This window comes from Callithrix jacchus, chromosome 12 (assembly GCF_049354715.1).
Source record: "Callithrix jacchus isolate 240 chromosome 12, calJac240_pri, whole genome shotgun sequence".
Lineage (NCBI taxonomy): Eukaryota > Metazoa > Chordata > Mammalia > Primates > Cebidae > Callithrix > Callithrix jacchus.
The window spans coordinates 39,260,278-39,274,605 of NC_133513.1; the positions used below are offsets into that span (position 1 = coordinate 39,260,278).

At 41.4% G+C, this 14,328-nt stretch overlaps 1 protein-coding gene and 1 pseudogene across 3 annotated transcripts in view; one reads left to right on the plus strand and one right to left on the minus strand.

Annotated features, from left to right (window-relative positions):
* LOC128928089 (serine-rich coiled-coil domain-containing protein 2-like) overlaps positions 1 to 13,412 on the minus strand; it is a 69,136-nt pseudogene extending 55,724 nt beyond the window's left edge. Inside the window, exons 1-2 of the transcript XR_013524373.1 lie at positions 13,201 to 13,412; positions 1,610 to 1,707 (exon numbers count right to left, since the gene is read on the minus strand). The product of XR_013524373.1 is annotated as a serine-rich coiled-coil domain-containing protein 2-like (transcript). The remainder of the gene's footprint in view (positions 1 to 1,609; positions 1,708 to 13,200) is intronic.
* On the plus strand, positions 13,066 to 14,066 carry LOC118146261 (uncharacterized). Of its 2 annotated transcripts, XM_035267678.3 has the most exons (3): positions 13,066 to 13,475; positions 13,655 to 13,757; positions 13,902 to 14,066. In XM_035267678.3, the coding sequence occupies exons 1-2, from the start codon at positions 13,225 to 13,227 to the stop codon at positions 13,752 to 13,754; spliced, it is 351 nt and encodes a 116-aa protein (XP_035123569.1). In that variant the 5' UTR covers positions 13,066 to 13,224; the 3' UTR covers positions 13,755 to 13,757; positions 13,902 to 14,066. The 2 variants fall into 2 exon arrangements, with proteins under 2 accessions (XP_035123569.1, XP_054098815.1); XM_054242840.2 differs by having other exon boundaries at positions 13,066 to 13,757.
* The last annotated feature ends 262 nt before the right edge of the window (positions 14,067 to 14,328 follow it).

The following is a 14,328-nucleotide window of genomic DNA, read 5'->3' on the forward strand; positions in this document are numbered from 1 at the left end:
TGTCTTAAAAAAAAACAAAAAAAAAAAACGTGTTGTACTGAGTGTTATGAGAGAGTAGAAAAAACACTGGATTTTTTTTTCCCCATCTTTTTAAAAATTTATTTATTTTACTTTAGGTGCATACTATATCTGGCATTTCTCCCCATGTTGTTCCTCCCAACCCCCCACTGTCTCTCCCTTATCTCCCTCAACTCCCTCAGTTTGTGATGCTACTCTTCCTGAGTCCACGTGTTTTTGTTGTTCAACACCCACCTATGACTGAGAACATACGGTGTTTGGCTTTCTTTTCTTGTGTCAGTTTGCTGAGAATGATGGTCTGGATTCATCTAAGTTCCTACAAAGGACACTAACTCATCATTTTTTTATGGATGTGTAGTATTCCAATGTGTATATGTACCACATTTTCTCTGTCCAGTCTATCATTGATGGGCATTTGGGTTGGTTCCAGGTCTTTGCTATTGTACATAGGGCTGCAATGAACATACGTGTGGATGTGTCTTTATAGTAGAATTGTAGTTCTTTGGGTATATGTCAAAGAGGAAAAAAATAAAAACAGAGGAGAAAAAAAATTCAGACAAAAATAGAGATTTGGGTTAGAAAATAAATAATCAACAAGTCTTATTTGCTAATAAAAAGAAATATTTAATAAGTATAAATTTCCTAAGACACTTTAGGATACGACTGTCTTTAAGAACACTTTTTAAATTGCTCATTTGTATATTCTGTACAAACTGAATGATGTAAATTCCCAATCAAATGGGTTAATCAAAACTGGATCAACATTATATAATTATTTGCTTTCTCATTCATTCAACATAAAATTTATTGAGTGTCTATAAGTTGGGGACAAGAGGAACCTGCTATGAAAGCAAACAGTAAAATACAGCAACTACTACAACAAAATAACTGCGTAATGTTAACAGGAACACAGATAACAGAATATAATGAAGGATAGATGGAAAAGGCATAATGAACATGTCTAGCAGCTTTCTAGGAAGAACAGGCATCTATACTGGGCTCCTAAAAAAAAGATAAAGTGATGGCTAGGTGCAGTGGCTCACGCCTATAATCCCAATACATTGGGAGGCTGAGGCGGGTGAATCACCTGAGGTCAGGAGTTCAAGACCAGGCTGGTCAACTGGTCAACATGGTGAAACCCCATGTAAATTCCCAACCAAATGGGTCAATCAAAACTGGATCAATCTTGAATAATTATTTGCTTCTAAAAATACAAAAAGAATTAGCCAGGCATGGTGGCATGCACCTGTAATCCCAGCTACTCAGGAGGCTGGCGGGGGCAGAGGTTGCAATGAGCTGAGATCTTGCCTTTGCACTCCAGCCTGGGCAACAAGAGTGAAACTCCATCTTAAAGAAACAAACAAAAGATAAAAGTGATTTAAACAGAAGATGAATGGTATTCTATTTAAAAAAAAAAAAAAAAAAAAGGAATAGTGGCTGGGCATGATGACTCATGCCTATAATTCCAGCACTTTGGGAGGCCAAAGTGGGTGGATCACCTGAGGTTGGGAGTTTGAGACCAGCTTAACCCACATGGAGAAACACCATCTCTACTAAAAATACAAAATTAGCCGGGCATGGTGGCACATACCTGTAATCCCAGCTACTCAGGGGGCTGAGGCAGGAGAATCCCTTGAACCGGGGAGGCAGATATTGTGATGAGCTGAGATCACACCACTGCACTCCAGTCTAGGCAATAAGAGTGAAACTCCATCTCAATAAAGTAAAATAAAATAAATAATAATAAAGGAATAGTATGTGCAAAAGCAAAGAGATATCTAAGTATTTCTCATTATCATGGAACCTCCTCTTGGAGGACTGACTACCTGTATGCTAACAAAAAATCTGGTCTTAATTCTATAGTCCTATGGTAAGAAACATCATGTGTGCATTAGATTCCCTTAGGAAGGCAGGGCACGGTGGCTCAAACCTGTAATCCCAGCACTTTTCCCAAGGTGGGAAAATTGCTTGACCCTAGGAGTTCAAGATCAGCCTAGTCAACATAGCAAGATATCCTAGGAGCACTCCAGATCCCCTGAAGCATGTGCAGGCAAAAGGTGGGTAAAGAGGCAAAAAAAGAAAACTAACTTCTGCAAAGAACAGGGAGCCACAGATGACTTTTTAGCAAAAACAGAACTGGTCAGATCTGAGTTTCAGAAATCCAGAAGTCAGGAGCATGGATCAGAGGCTAAGCTAAGAAAATCTGGAGAAAGAGCAATAGAGGGTTAAGAAGCAACTGCAATGATGCTCCTAAATATTGACTACTACTTACTCAAACATAAACGAACCACTAAAAGAGACTTATAAAGTGCTATAACTGTAATACGTGCTTTCAACATAGTTTCTGAACTCATCTCAAACATCAACTCGATAATCATAAAGAATTATGGTAAAATTCAGTCAGGTATATTTGAAAAAAAAAGAAAGGGGTGGTGAAGAAGGGTAGCCTGGCCTGGAAGGCCAGGTGTGCTGACTCACACCTGTAATCCCAGCACTTTGGGAGGCTGAGGTGGGTTGATCATGAGGTCAGGAGTTCAAGCCAAGATGGTCAAACCCTATATCTCTACTAAAAATACAAAAATTAGCTGGAGGAAGTGGCAGGCACCTGTAATCCCAGCTACTCAGGAGGCTCAGGCAGAGAATTGCTTGAACCAAGAAGGAGGTTACAGTGAGCCGAAATATGCCACTGCACTCCAGCCTGGGCAACAGAACAAGACTCCATCTCAAAAAAAAAAAATTTGTGGAAAAGTTGCTCATTTTTTCTTAGATTTAATTTTTATTTTTAAAAAGGTAAAACTATAACAAACAGGTTGCTAAATCAAAATTTAGTGGCTACTACAAGGCAAGCACTGCACAAAACTTCTAAGAATAATCAACAGAGAAAAATAAGTTAGCACATATACAGCTATTTAATTCATTTTCTATTAATTCATAAAAAACCTTTGTTCATCATAGATAAAAACAACAGTTTTTATATTAATAAAAATTCACCCACTCCACCTACTAGAAAGTAAGTAGGGGTCAAGTGTTCAACATCTCTCCCCAGAGGCCATGTTCGTTTGAAAGAAAGAGAAAAATTACATGTAAAGACATATACGTGATGATGAGGGACCTTGGGTGCACAGATTAAGATACAATTAATTTATGTTTCAAAGAAATAGATCCTGTATTTCTTTCTCTGTTGAATCATTTTGTTAATTACATATACTTGTATTGTGAAAGTAAAAAATTAGAATGCTAATTTCACTATGCCAAAAGAAAAAAAAGTAAGCTGAAAGTAAGTCACAGAAGAAGCTGCCTTTCCTTTTGTTCTTGTTTTGTTTGTTTTTGAGATGGAGTTTCTCTCTTGTTACCAAGGCTGGAGTGCAATGACCTGATCTTGGCTCACTGCAAACTCCGCCTCAAGAATTCAATAGATTCTCCTGCCTCAGCTTCCCAAGTAGCTGGGATTACAGGCATACACCACCATGCCCAGCTAATTTTGTATTTTTAGTAGAGATGGGGTTTCACTATGTTGGTCATGCTGGTCTCAAACTCCTGACCTCAGGTGATTCACCTACCTCGGCCTCCCACCAAGCCCAGTCCCCTTTTGTTTCTAAGCTGATAGCTACACATAAAAAGTTAAATATGTCCATGAATAGCCTACTTGGTGTTCACCATATCTTATGTAAAGCACCAGTTTAGAGGGCTAGACAAATACATAACTGATTATTCCCCTACCTGCTCCTTTTCTTTTGCAATGTGTGGATTCAGTAATGGGATCATTTCCTCTCTCTTGCCCCTCCAACCTGCTTTTTCCATTTAAATAATGAAACTCAAAATCATCTTTGGAGAAAGACACAGACCTGTCTCCCTGGCATACATCCTTAACCTTGGCAAAATAAAATTCTAAATTGACTGAGACCTGTCTCAGATACTTTTTGATTTACAGTATGTATATATAAGAATACAAAAAAAAAAAAAAAAAAAAAGGAAAAAAGCACCTATCTTTAAAAAAAAATTCCTTGACAACTGGCTATTCCCCCCAGCTACCACCCTGGCTTTTACCTTCACTTTATAAACAATTCCTTGAAAAAAAGTCTATCCCAGCAGTCTACAATTCATTTCCCCCAATTCTCTCTTAATCCCACTCCAATCAAGTCTTCACTTCCACCACTAAACCAGTAACAACTTGTTAAGGTCGCCAATGATTTTCATATTGCTGTATCTTAGTCCTTAATCTAATAGCATCTGACACAAATTGGTTACTCACTTGCTCCTTCTTAGAACATTTCACTTGGCTTCATTGATTCTACTCAGTCTTAATTTTCTTCCTTCTTCATGGGGATGCTGCTTCTTGGTCTTCTTTGCTAGTTTCTTTCCCTCTGAATACATTACAGGATCCTAAGGCTAACTTGTGGGACTTCTCCAACCATACTCACTCCCTAAATTATTTTAATCCCTTCTCGTGGCATTAAAGACTATCTCTCGAATAACTGGAAATTTATATATCTCTAACCCAGACCTCTGCTGTGAACTGCAAACTCATGCATACTCAGCTCTCTACACAATCTCTCCACTTAGATTACTAACTTCAAATGTCCAAAATTGAACTCATTATTTCCCCCCCAAAACCTGCTTCTTCTGCAATCTTACCCATCTCAGTAAATGTTAATTCCATGTGTCCAGTTGTTCAGACCAAAACTCACAGCCCACATTCAACCCATCATTAAATTGTTGGCTCTGCCTTCAAAATGTATATAAAACAGGAGCACTTGTCCCAATCCCTGCCTAAAATCATCCTCCACCCAGGATTACTGCTGCAGCCTCCTAAACTCATTATGCATCACCCCTGACATTCTCTACATAGCAGCTGAGAGTTCTACTTAGAACAAGCCAAAACTCTGGTGGCTTCCCACCTTTTAAAAGCCAGTGTCATTGGCCTACAATGCCATATATGATCAGACATCTCCCCCAACTCAATCCACCTCTCTGACCTCATCTACCAATCATTTCCCCTCAATGCCTCCACTGGCCTACTTGACACTCCTAGAACAGGTCAAACAAGCTTCGGCCACAGGTTTTTTGCATTCCATTTCTGTCTTCATCAAGTACTCTCTCTTAAATATCTGCATAGATCACATTTTTACTTCTCTAAGATCGCTGCTCAAATGCTAGTTTTTTATAGCCTTCCCTAACCACCTTAGATAAAATAGCAGCTTCCCCCTCACATGCTCTTTTCACCTTATCATGCTTTATTTTTCCCACAGGGATATAATAGCCAACATATCACACATATACTTTTTTATCTTCTGTATCTTGTTTTTAGAATGTAAAATCCACAAAGGCAGAAAACTGTCTTATTCACTGAACTATTCCTAGCAAGTGTTTAGAATACATTTCTTGAATAAATGAATGAGAAAAATCCAGACTGAAGATCTGTTCTGTAAGCCAGGATTGAAGAAATTTAGAGTGTAGAACATCTCTAAGTCCTGGAAAAACAGGACTCCAAGAAAGGCCACAAGGCTGGGCATGGTGACTCATACCTAGAATCCCAGTACTTTGGGAGGTCAAGGCAGGCGGATCCCAAGGTCAGGAGTTTGAGAAGTGCCTGGCCAATATGGTGAAACACTGTCTCTACTAAAAAAAATACCAAAAAAATTAGCCAGGTATGGTGACGCACACCTGTAGTCCCAGCTACTTGGGAGGCTGAGGCAGGAGAATCACCTGAAACTGGCAGGTGGAGGTTGTAGTGAGCCGAGATTGCACCAGTGCACTCCGGCCTGGGCGACAGAGTAGACTCCGTCTCAAAAAAAAAAAAAAAGCAAAGAATGGAAGCAAGGCCACAACAACAGCCAAGTCTACAACTCTAGCTGGTACCAATAATAAAGGTTGACAAGCCATACTATTCCTAAACATAGGAAAATATACTTGAGGAAAATTTTTAAATAAAACAAAACAAAACAAAAAGATGGCTATTCTTGCCTCCCCACCCTTGAAAAGAAATATCACCTAAATATTTCCTGAATATTTGAGCCCAGCCTGGGAAACATGGGGAGACCCTGTCTCTGAAAATTTTTAAAAATTAGCCAGGCATGGTAGTACATGCCTGTAGTCCCAGCTACTCAGGAAGCCAAGGCAGGAGGATAGCTAGAGCCCAGGAGGTCAAGGCTGCAGTGAGCCATGATGGCACTACTGGTGACAAAGTCAGACCCTGTCTCAAAAAAAAAAAAAAAAAAAAAAAAAAAAAGAGAGAGAGAGAAGTAGAATGCCGGGGAACAGAAAACATTTGCTCAGATACAAGATGTCACGGAGCTGGCTTTTCAATACCAGGCACCAAAACAGAGATCACAAAAGGACCAAAACCCTGAGATGCCCATCACTCCTCAGCTAAAGAGCCATGCCTTGCATTTCTATTCCCACACACAGACCTCAAGATACAGGGTAGGAGGCCATGCCAAAATGAACAGCTGGGAGCAAATGTCCCTCATGGCAGGGACTGAAGCAGTAATGACTCTCATAACAAAGGGAAGGGAGGAGCTTCACTCATGCTTTTTCTGTTTTCCCCTTCCTACTGTTCTTACCAAGGCCAGAAACCAGGTAGATGAAAACCAGAGAAGGCAGAGAACAGAGGGTAAGGATGGCCAGAAGCAAATGGTTGTAAGAAAAAATAAAGAACAAATTCCTTTACCAAGTAACTCACTGAAAAATAGACACATGAAGTTAGGAACTGACCAAGAAAATGTAAAACAAGTCCCTATGTCTCATATAACTATAAAGTACAAAGAAAACAGATTCTTATTTGGAATAATCTGTGGCATTTTTAAGACCGACAGTCTTCAAAAATGATCCAACTACATTCAAATTAAGCTACTGATCAACATAGAAAAGGAAACAGGTGAAAAACTTCAGTGCTCAGGAATCCAACCTTTAAGAATCCTCTGGCTTCCCAATGGCTCCAAACCATAATATAACCAATCAGAAGTCTTTAAAGGTAGAGAAGTAACTCTACAGCATTCCAATGCAATCAACTCAGCAGAGAAGAGCTAAAAACTCAGAGATTACATCTCACATACTGTGACTGGTCAATTCACTTAAAAAGAAAGGACTGTTCTCATTGGTTAATCTCAATAGGCTGAATCACACCCCAGCATCAGCACCTGTAGCAAGCAGAAGTCAGAAGTCAGAGAGGCAGAAAGCAATCAGATACTCAGAAAAAGCTTGGCGGGGAGGGGCGTGGGGGCCATAGGGGGATCGATCTGTAACAAAGGAAAGACAAAGTCACCCCATACAACCACTCATCAGCTTATGACAGCAGGCCACATAAACCACAACTGTTTGTAGCCTGAGATGGCAGCATTCTACATCCTCACATCTGTGCTAATACTTTCCTCCCCTCTGCTCCCTCCCTGATGGCTCTTTCCCCATCCTCCCTGACAACTGTCACATTCTAGAGCTCCTCTTCCTCCACTCACTCTTTCATTTTGGTGATCTGGTGGTTCCCAGTTCAGTCTCTTGATGTCTTTCTGAATTATCTCATCCTATAGTCACTCATTCCTCTACCCAGTCCCTATCCTTGACAAGCACACTATCCAGTGGGGGAGACAGATGTGTCACTAGAATAGGTAAAATACATCACAGTCAATTCTGTGAAAGAAATATAAAAAAGGGCTGTGAGCACATATTCATCTGTCATTACCCCACTCTATGTCTTCCAAATCAATACTCTGCCTTCTCACTCTCTTATAAATCAGTTACTAAATCCTGTATCTTTCCAAAATATCCCCTGATCTACACTTCTACCTCAAAGTTTAGGCTTCATTTCTCACAAGACTATTTCAACCACTTCCTATTAGAAACATAATTCAATATATAGCCACTTTGTCACATGAGCAATCTCCCCAAAAGAGATAACATACCATATCATCCCCTTGCTTTGCAACACCTAATCTTTCCAATGTCTAAGAAATGAAGTCCAAATCCTTGGCATCAAATAGCATCTTTTAAAAGCAGGCTGAGTTCCACTTCAAATGCTCACGACCTATGTTATCTTTGGCAGGTTATGGTCTCTAAATTTTCATATCCACAAAATGAACATACTAAAAGAACCTATCTTCTAGGGTTGCTGAGGACTATGTAAGAAACTCAATGCCAGGAACCAGGACAAAACCCAGCACTCAAGGTAAACTATTATGCTGTGCGGTCTCATCTACCTAGAATGGCCTACTCTCCAATAGGAGCAGATTACTAAGCTTTTCTTTCACATATTTTAGAATGATTAACAAGAGCTAAAGACAATCCTCTGGTTAATCTTGAACAGACAAGAATTTCAATTAACCAATAAATTGCTGTCATAAAATTTTAGTTTATCAAAAGTTCACCATCAATTATTAAAAAATAAGTACCTATTTTTTTAAAAAGTTGGATTTTGTTTTGTTTTCCTATTTAAGTTCAGAAAAAAAGAATGAAAACATAATAATGAAGTTTTCTATAACATAAAATACACATAAATGAAATCTGACCTCAGTTGCATATTAACTTTCTAAATATGTATACATAACCAAATGAACTCCAGAAGCTTAAGGAAATAAAAGTATGCATCAGATAGGAGCATGACCTTCATTCTCAGGTAACACAATCAAAAGACAAAAATCACTGACTTTTTTTCTTTTTCTTTTTCTTTTTTTTGAGACAGAGTCTCACTCTGTCACCAGGCACCAGGCTGGAGTGCAGCGGCCTCCACAATCTCAGCTCACTGCAACCTCCACCTCCTAGGTTCAAGCAATTCTCCTGCTTCAGCCTCCTGAGTAGCTGGGACTACAGGAGCACACCACCACGCCCAGCTAATTTTTGTATTTTTAGTAGAGACGGGGTTTCACCATGTTGGCCAGGATGGTCTCAATCTCTTGACCTCGTGATCCGCCTGCTTCGGCCTCCCAAAGTGCTGGGATTACAGGCTTGAGCCACTGCCCCTGGCCCACACTGACTTTTTTCTTTTTCTCTTTTTAAATAGAGACTGGGTCTCACTATGCTGCCCAGGCTGGTCTCAAACTCCTAGGCTCAAGCGATTCTCCCACCTCAGCCTCCCAAAGTGGTGGGATTACAGGCATGAGTCACTGCACCCAGCCACACTGATTTTAAAATAGATATACAATAATATAAATTTAATAATACAAAACCTACAAAGCCTATAATGAGGAAAAACAGATCAGAAATATTTTTCAAGAGATTAATATATTTATGATACTAGTGCTAATGAAAATTGGTGAGAAGATTCCAATAAACTTATGGATGATGGACAAATAAAGGAGAAAATAAAACTGGAAGAATACTGCATTTGCTTTTCTACTATGGACTATGACGTTAGACTGCAAGTAACCTTATCATCGTTTTTAAAAAATAAACTTTTAAAAGCAAAATCCTATAAAGTATGATAGAACTAGTCAACCAAACTGTACTGGAGTCAGTGGAAATTAGTATCTTTTAGAAGTAAATCTGATATATTTTTCAAAATTAACAAAATCTTCATACCCTCTGACTTGTAATCCTGCTCCTAGGCCTTTAGCTTAAAGGAAAGAAGCAAAATGATGACCTATACACTAACTGCATTACCTGCAAAATAATAAGAAATCTAGATGTGCAATTATTAAGAAATAAGTCATGTAACACTGTATAATCATCTAAAGGTATAAAAACTACAGCAAAAATGAAACATCAAATATGAAAGCAAATATTCAGCAATTACATTTATGCTTTATTGTTCAAAATCACTTAGATATGACAGAAGATAAGAAGAAAAATTAAAAGTTTGTTTTGATTCTTAAAATTTCTTTGACCATTCAGTTGTTTGTAAGATAAAAAGCCTTTTGGAATTGGTCAGGCCCAAGCCACTAAGTACTCATTTCAAAACTGACTTTTTAGAGGCAGCCACAATCATCCACTTTTTCCCCCAAAATTCTATCACATAGGAATAAGATAGACTCTTTTCACAGATCAGCCACATAAGTAATTTTAGCCATGCTATTCGCCAGCTGCAACCTTCTTATATTAAAATCTCATTTTACCATCAAAACTTAATTACATGTGAGATCTCTATATGGTGATCAGAAGTCACTTGTTATGGGGCATCTGGAGAGAGGGCCCCAAGCACTGATGTTAAAACTATCTGGCTGAGTGGAATAGTGAAGGTTAGGTTTCTCTTATATCTCCAAATGAATTACCATGTTTCTCAGCCACAAGGGTTCTAAGTCCCTAGGAGTGACAGCTATGGATTCAAAGAGGGATAATGTGCAAGCAGATTTGCACTCCCTCTGAAAAAAAACTAGCCACTCCTTGATTTCACCCAAAAGCACCATGGAGTAGCAAAAAATGTACAATCACAAGGTCAGGAGATATGAGATATAGATGAGCCTAAGCAATCTCAAACAAGTTATTTGTCTTTTCAGGTGGGAGCTGTTTAATGCTAAAAATTTTTAAGTTAAACCAAATAATCTGTTAATTCTTTCAAGTTCAATATTCTATTAATTTAATAGACCCTTTATTCAGTACACCTCCAATTGCTCACAACCCCCATTAGAATTGTAAAACAATTAAAATTTAGAATTAGGAGACTGGGAGCAAGAGTGAAATACAAAGATGGTCAAACCTGGACTGTAATCCTTGCCTTCCCTTTCTACCTGCATGACTCTGGGCAAATTACTGCACCTCAAAATAAGTTGTAGGACCAATGAAACAGCAATCCTTATTGGTCATGCCCTTAAATTCCTGTGTCGTAAAGAGAATCTGTAAAAACATAACTGGGATTTCATTCCTAACCAGCAACAATTTTTGCTTCATTCTTGGATATTTAAAACAACCTTGTGCATTCTTCTTTTCTAAATTATCTGATGCTGAATGCAATGGTCTTAACATATTTCACCTATCCTACCGCTATATTCAAGACTCGGATTATTTGTCAAAAACGCATTGAGTAAATGGTTTTGAGCATTTGCACCAGACTGTGTTAGAGTTGCAAAGTTCTGTTCCCTTAAGAAGCCCAAAAACCAGGCTGGGCACAGTGACTCAAGCCTGTAATCCCAGCACTTTGGGAAGCCAAGGCGGGTGAATCACCAGGTCAGGGGTTCAAGACTACTCTGACCAACATAGCGAAACCCAATCTCTACTAAAAATACAAAGAAATTAGCCGGGTGTGGTGGTGTGCAACTGTAATCCCAGCTACCGGGGAGGCTGAGGCAGGAGAATCTCGTGAATCCGGGAGGCAGAGGTTGCAGTCAGTCGAGATTAAAGCCATTGCACCCTGGCCTGGGCAACAGTAAGATACACCCTCTCAGAAAAAAAAAAAACAAAAAAAAAACGAAGAAACCCAAAAACCTGGTGGAAACAGACATACAAACAAATCATTAACTACCAGATATCAAATACTAACTGCAGAATGTACGAATCAGTTAAGACAAGAGGGATGAGCTGTCTAGATAAGCCTCAGAGATAACACTTTAGTAAGGTCTTCAAGGGCAAGTTGTTTACTAAGTAGAGAATTCTCAACAAAGGAATACTGAAAAACCACAGAGGAAGATGTCATCTTCAGAGAACTGCAAGCAGTCTTACATGGAGAGGGCAGGCATAATGGTAGAAGATGACACTAGAATCTTGACAAATACCACTAACATGAAGGACTTTGAATTTCATCGATATAGACTATGGAGTCACTGAAGGACTTCTAAATATGGATTCGAAGTCCTTTCTTCCACCATACAGTCAAAGGAGTTGAGTCACAGCAACAAAAACGCGGGTCTGAATGCAGAAAGGTAGAATTTTTACAGAATTCTTAATGGAGACTTTGCTTGCTTTCAGGATGGCTTCTAGCGCCTTCTTAACTATGACTTATTAATACGATGCTGAAGTACCACAGTATGAATTATGGCTAAAAGGTTCAACAAAGTGTGCATTTTTAACCTGAAGATTATTTGATCCCAATGTGTTGAGAACACAAACGAAAACAAAAAATAACAGTAAAGAGTTTTCATAAATTAAGAGAAGCAAACAGTAATGAAGTCCAAGAGAAAGAACACTGATTTCAGGCAAACACTCAGGAATATTTACATCGTTATCACATACTGATGACGGATAAGATGTTTTGCACCTATCTTTTGCAGGAGAGCATCTTAAATTCCTTTTGGTTAAAGAGTAGCTGCCATCTCTAAAGTCTCTAAACTAGTCTAAAATAGGATGCTCTAAAAACACTGGCCAAATTTATAGGCTCTGCTATATTTTAATGCTCGGGAAAAAAAGGAATGCCTTTTTTTCTTTTCTTTTTTTTTTTTTTTTTTTTTTTTTTAAGACTGTGTTTCACCATGTTGGTCAGGTTGGTCGTGAACTCCCGACCTCAGGTGATCCGCCCGCCTTGGCCTCCAAAGTGCTTGGATTACAGGCGTGAGCCACTACGCCCAGCCAAAGGAATGCCTTTCATATGGCCATTTTGAAAAGCTTAAAGCTCAATTTCTCATCTATAGGAGTGAGCAACCAACACTCTAATCTGAGACCACAGAGTCCTTGCATCAGTCATTTCCACCGCGCTAAGGCCTAGTCTGGGAGCAGCCAGCCTCATTGGCCGCGGAGCCCACACACATGAATATGCAATTATTGAAATGAAAACTTAAGCTTTGCCACCAAGGGCCACCACGAAGGAGTCCTTTCATTCCTCCTTTTACTTTCGCAAGAAAGTAGGTGCATTAAAAATAAAATGTATGAAAATACATGTCTAAAGAGAAGAGAGAAGATCTGAACCTACGCAACGGTGTGCCCCGCCAAAGTTTCACCTCAGGATGTGTTTTAGGGTGTGTCTTTGATTTAGCCCTGCAATTAATAAAAAAAAAATCCCACTCCTTCGGGGAGCCCCGGTACTTTCCTCATCCACCCTCACAAGCTACCAGGCTCTGAAATCACTGAGTACCTCAGCCGCGCCCTGATTTCCCCTGAGAGACAGCGGCGGCCGCGGCCCGAGGCCCCAAGCAGTTACAGCAGCAGGGACGGCGTCCTCCCGCCTCCCAGGTCAGCGCCCGCCCCGCGTCCGAGGGGAGCTAGAGAGGCTCACCCTGGAGGCCGGGGGACAGGAGGGCGCCACCACCTCAGCCCGGGAGCCCGGGCCTCCGTCCCGCCCCGGACTGCGCGCCTAGTCCTGGGCTGCCCCCGGAACCCCGCTCTTACCGTGCGGAGGTCGCGCTGCCTCCTATGCCGAGGCCCGGCAGCAGGCCGCCCAGCGACCTGCGGGCCCGAGGACTGACGGTGAAGCTAGGGCCGCCCGTCACATCTCCGCAGTCCCGGCCGCTGGAACCGCAGCTCCCAGCATCGCGTCCGGGGCCTGAGGGAGCGCCGGACTCCAAAACCGCCGCTCCCGGTCCCTCTGCCGGCGGCGGCCTGGACTCCGCCCTCCGAGGTCCGCGAAACCGCGCAGCCCCGCCCCGCAGCGGACCCGTACGCAGGTGCGAGCCTCAAGGGGCTACGGTGCCCGCCCCACCCCCTGATCCGGCTGCACCCCACCTCTGGCCCTGCCCCGCCCTCGCGCCGTGCTTTCCCAAGCTCCGCCCCACTTCTGGCCCCGCCCCCTCCACTGACCTTGCTTGGCTGCCTCCTGACTCAGGTTTTTGCTCGGCCCACGCAGTGACGCCAGTCTTGCGGTCGACCTCACCTCTAGCGGTCCCTTGGACTACATTTGCTGCCTGACGGTGATCAAACCTGACAGCTCCTTCTCCAGGATGTGAAAAGTGAGGAGCGGTCTGAGCATTGGGCCTGACTGAACCACGCACCTGCCTTCCGCTTCAAAACACAGGATCTTGCTAAGGCTGAGAGGAAGGGGCACCTCAAATGCTGATCTGGTTTTCTTTTTTCTTTCTTTTTTTTTGAGATAGAGTGTTGCTCTATCACCCAGGTTGGAGTTCGGTGGCGCTGTCGCAGCTTACTGCAGCCTCCTGGACTCAAGCGATCCTCTCGCCTCAGGCATGCATCTCCATGCCTATGAAATAATTACATCTAAGACCACACTGGTCAAAATAAACTATCACATATTGACCTAACTACACGGCTAATTTTTATATTTTCTTTTTAGAGACGGGGGGGGGAGTAGTCTCACAGGGTAGTCTCAAACTCCTAGGCTCAAGCCATCCTCCCACCTTGCCCTCCCAAAGTGCTGGAATTACAGGCGTGAGCCACCGCTCCTGGCCTATTGGTTTCCTTTGCCAGAAACCAGGTCCTTTGGGGTGTTCATCTCCCAGAGGCCATCTCTTCCTCTCTTTTCTTCCTCGACCACGGCCAGCCCTGCCCCTGAGAGCCCTCAGC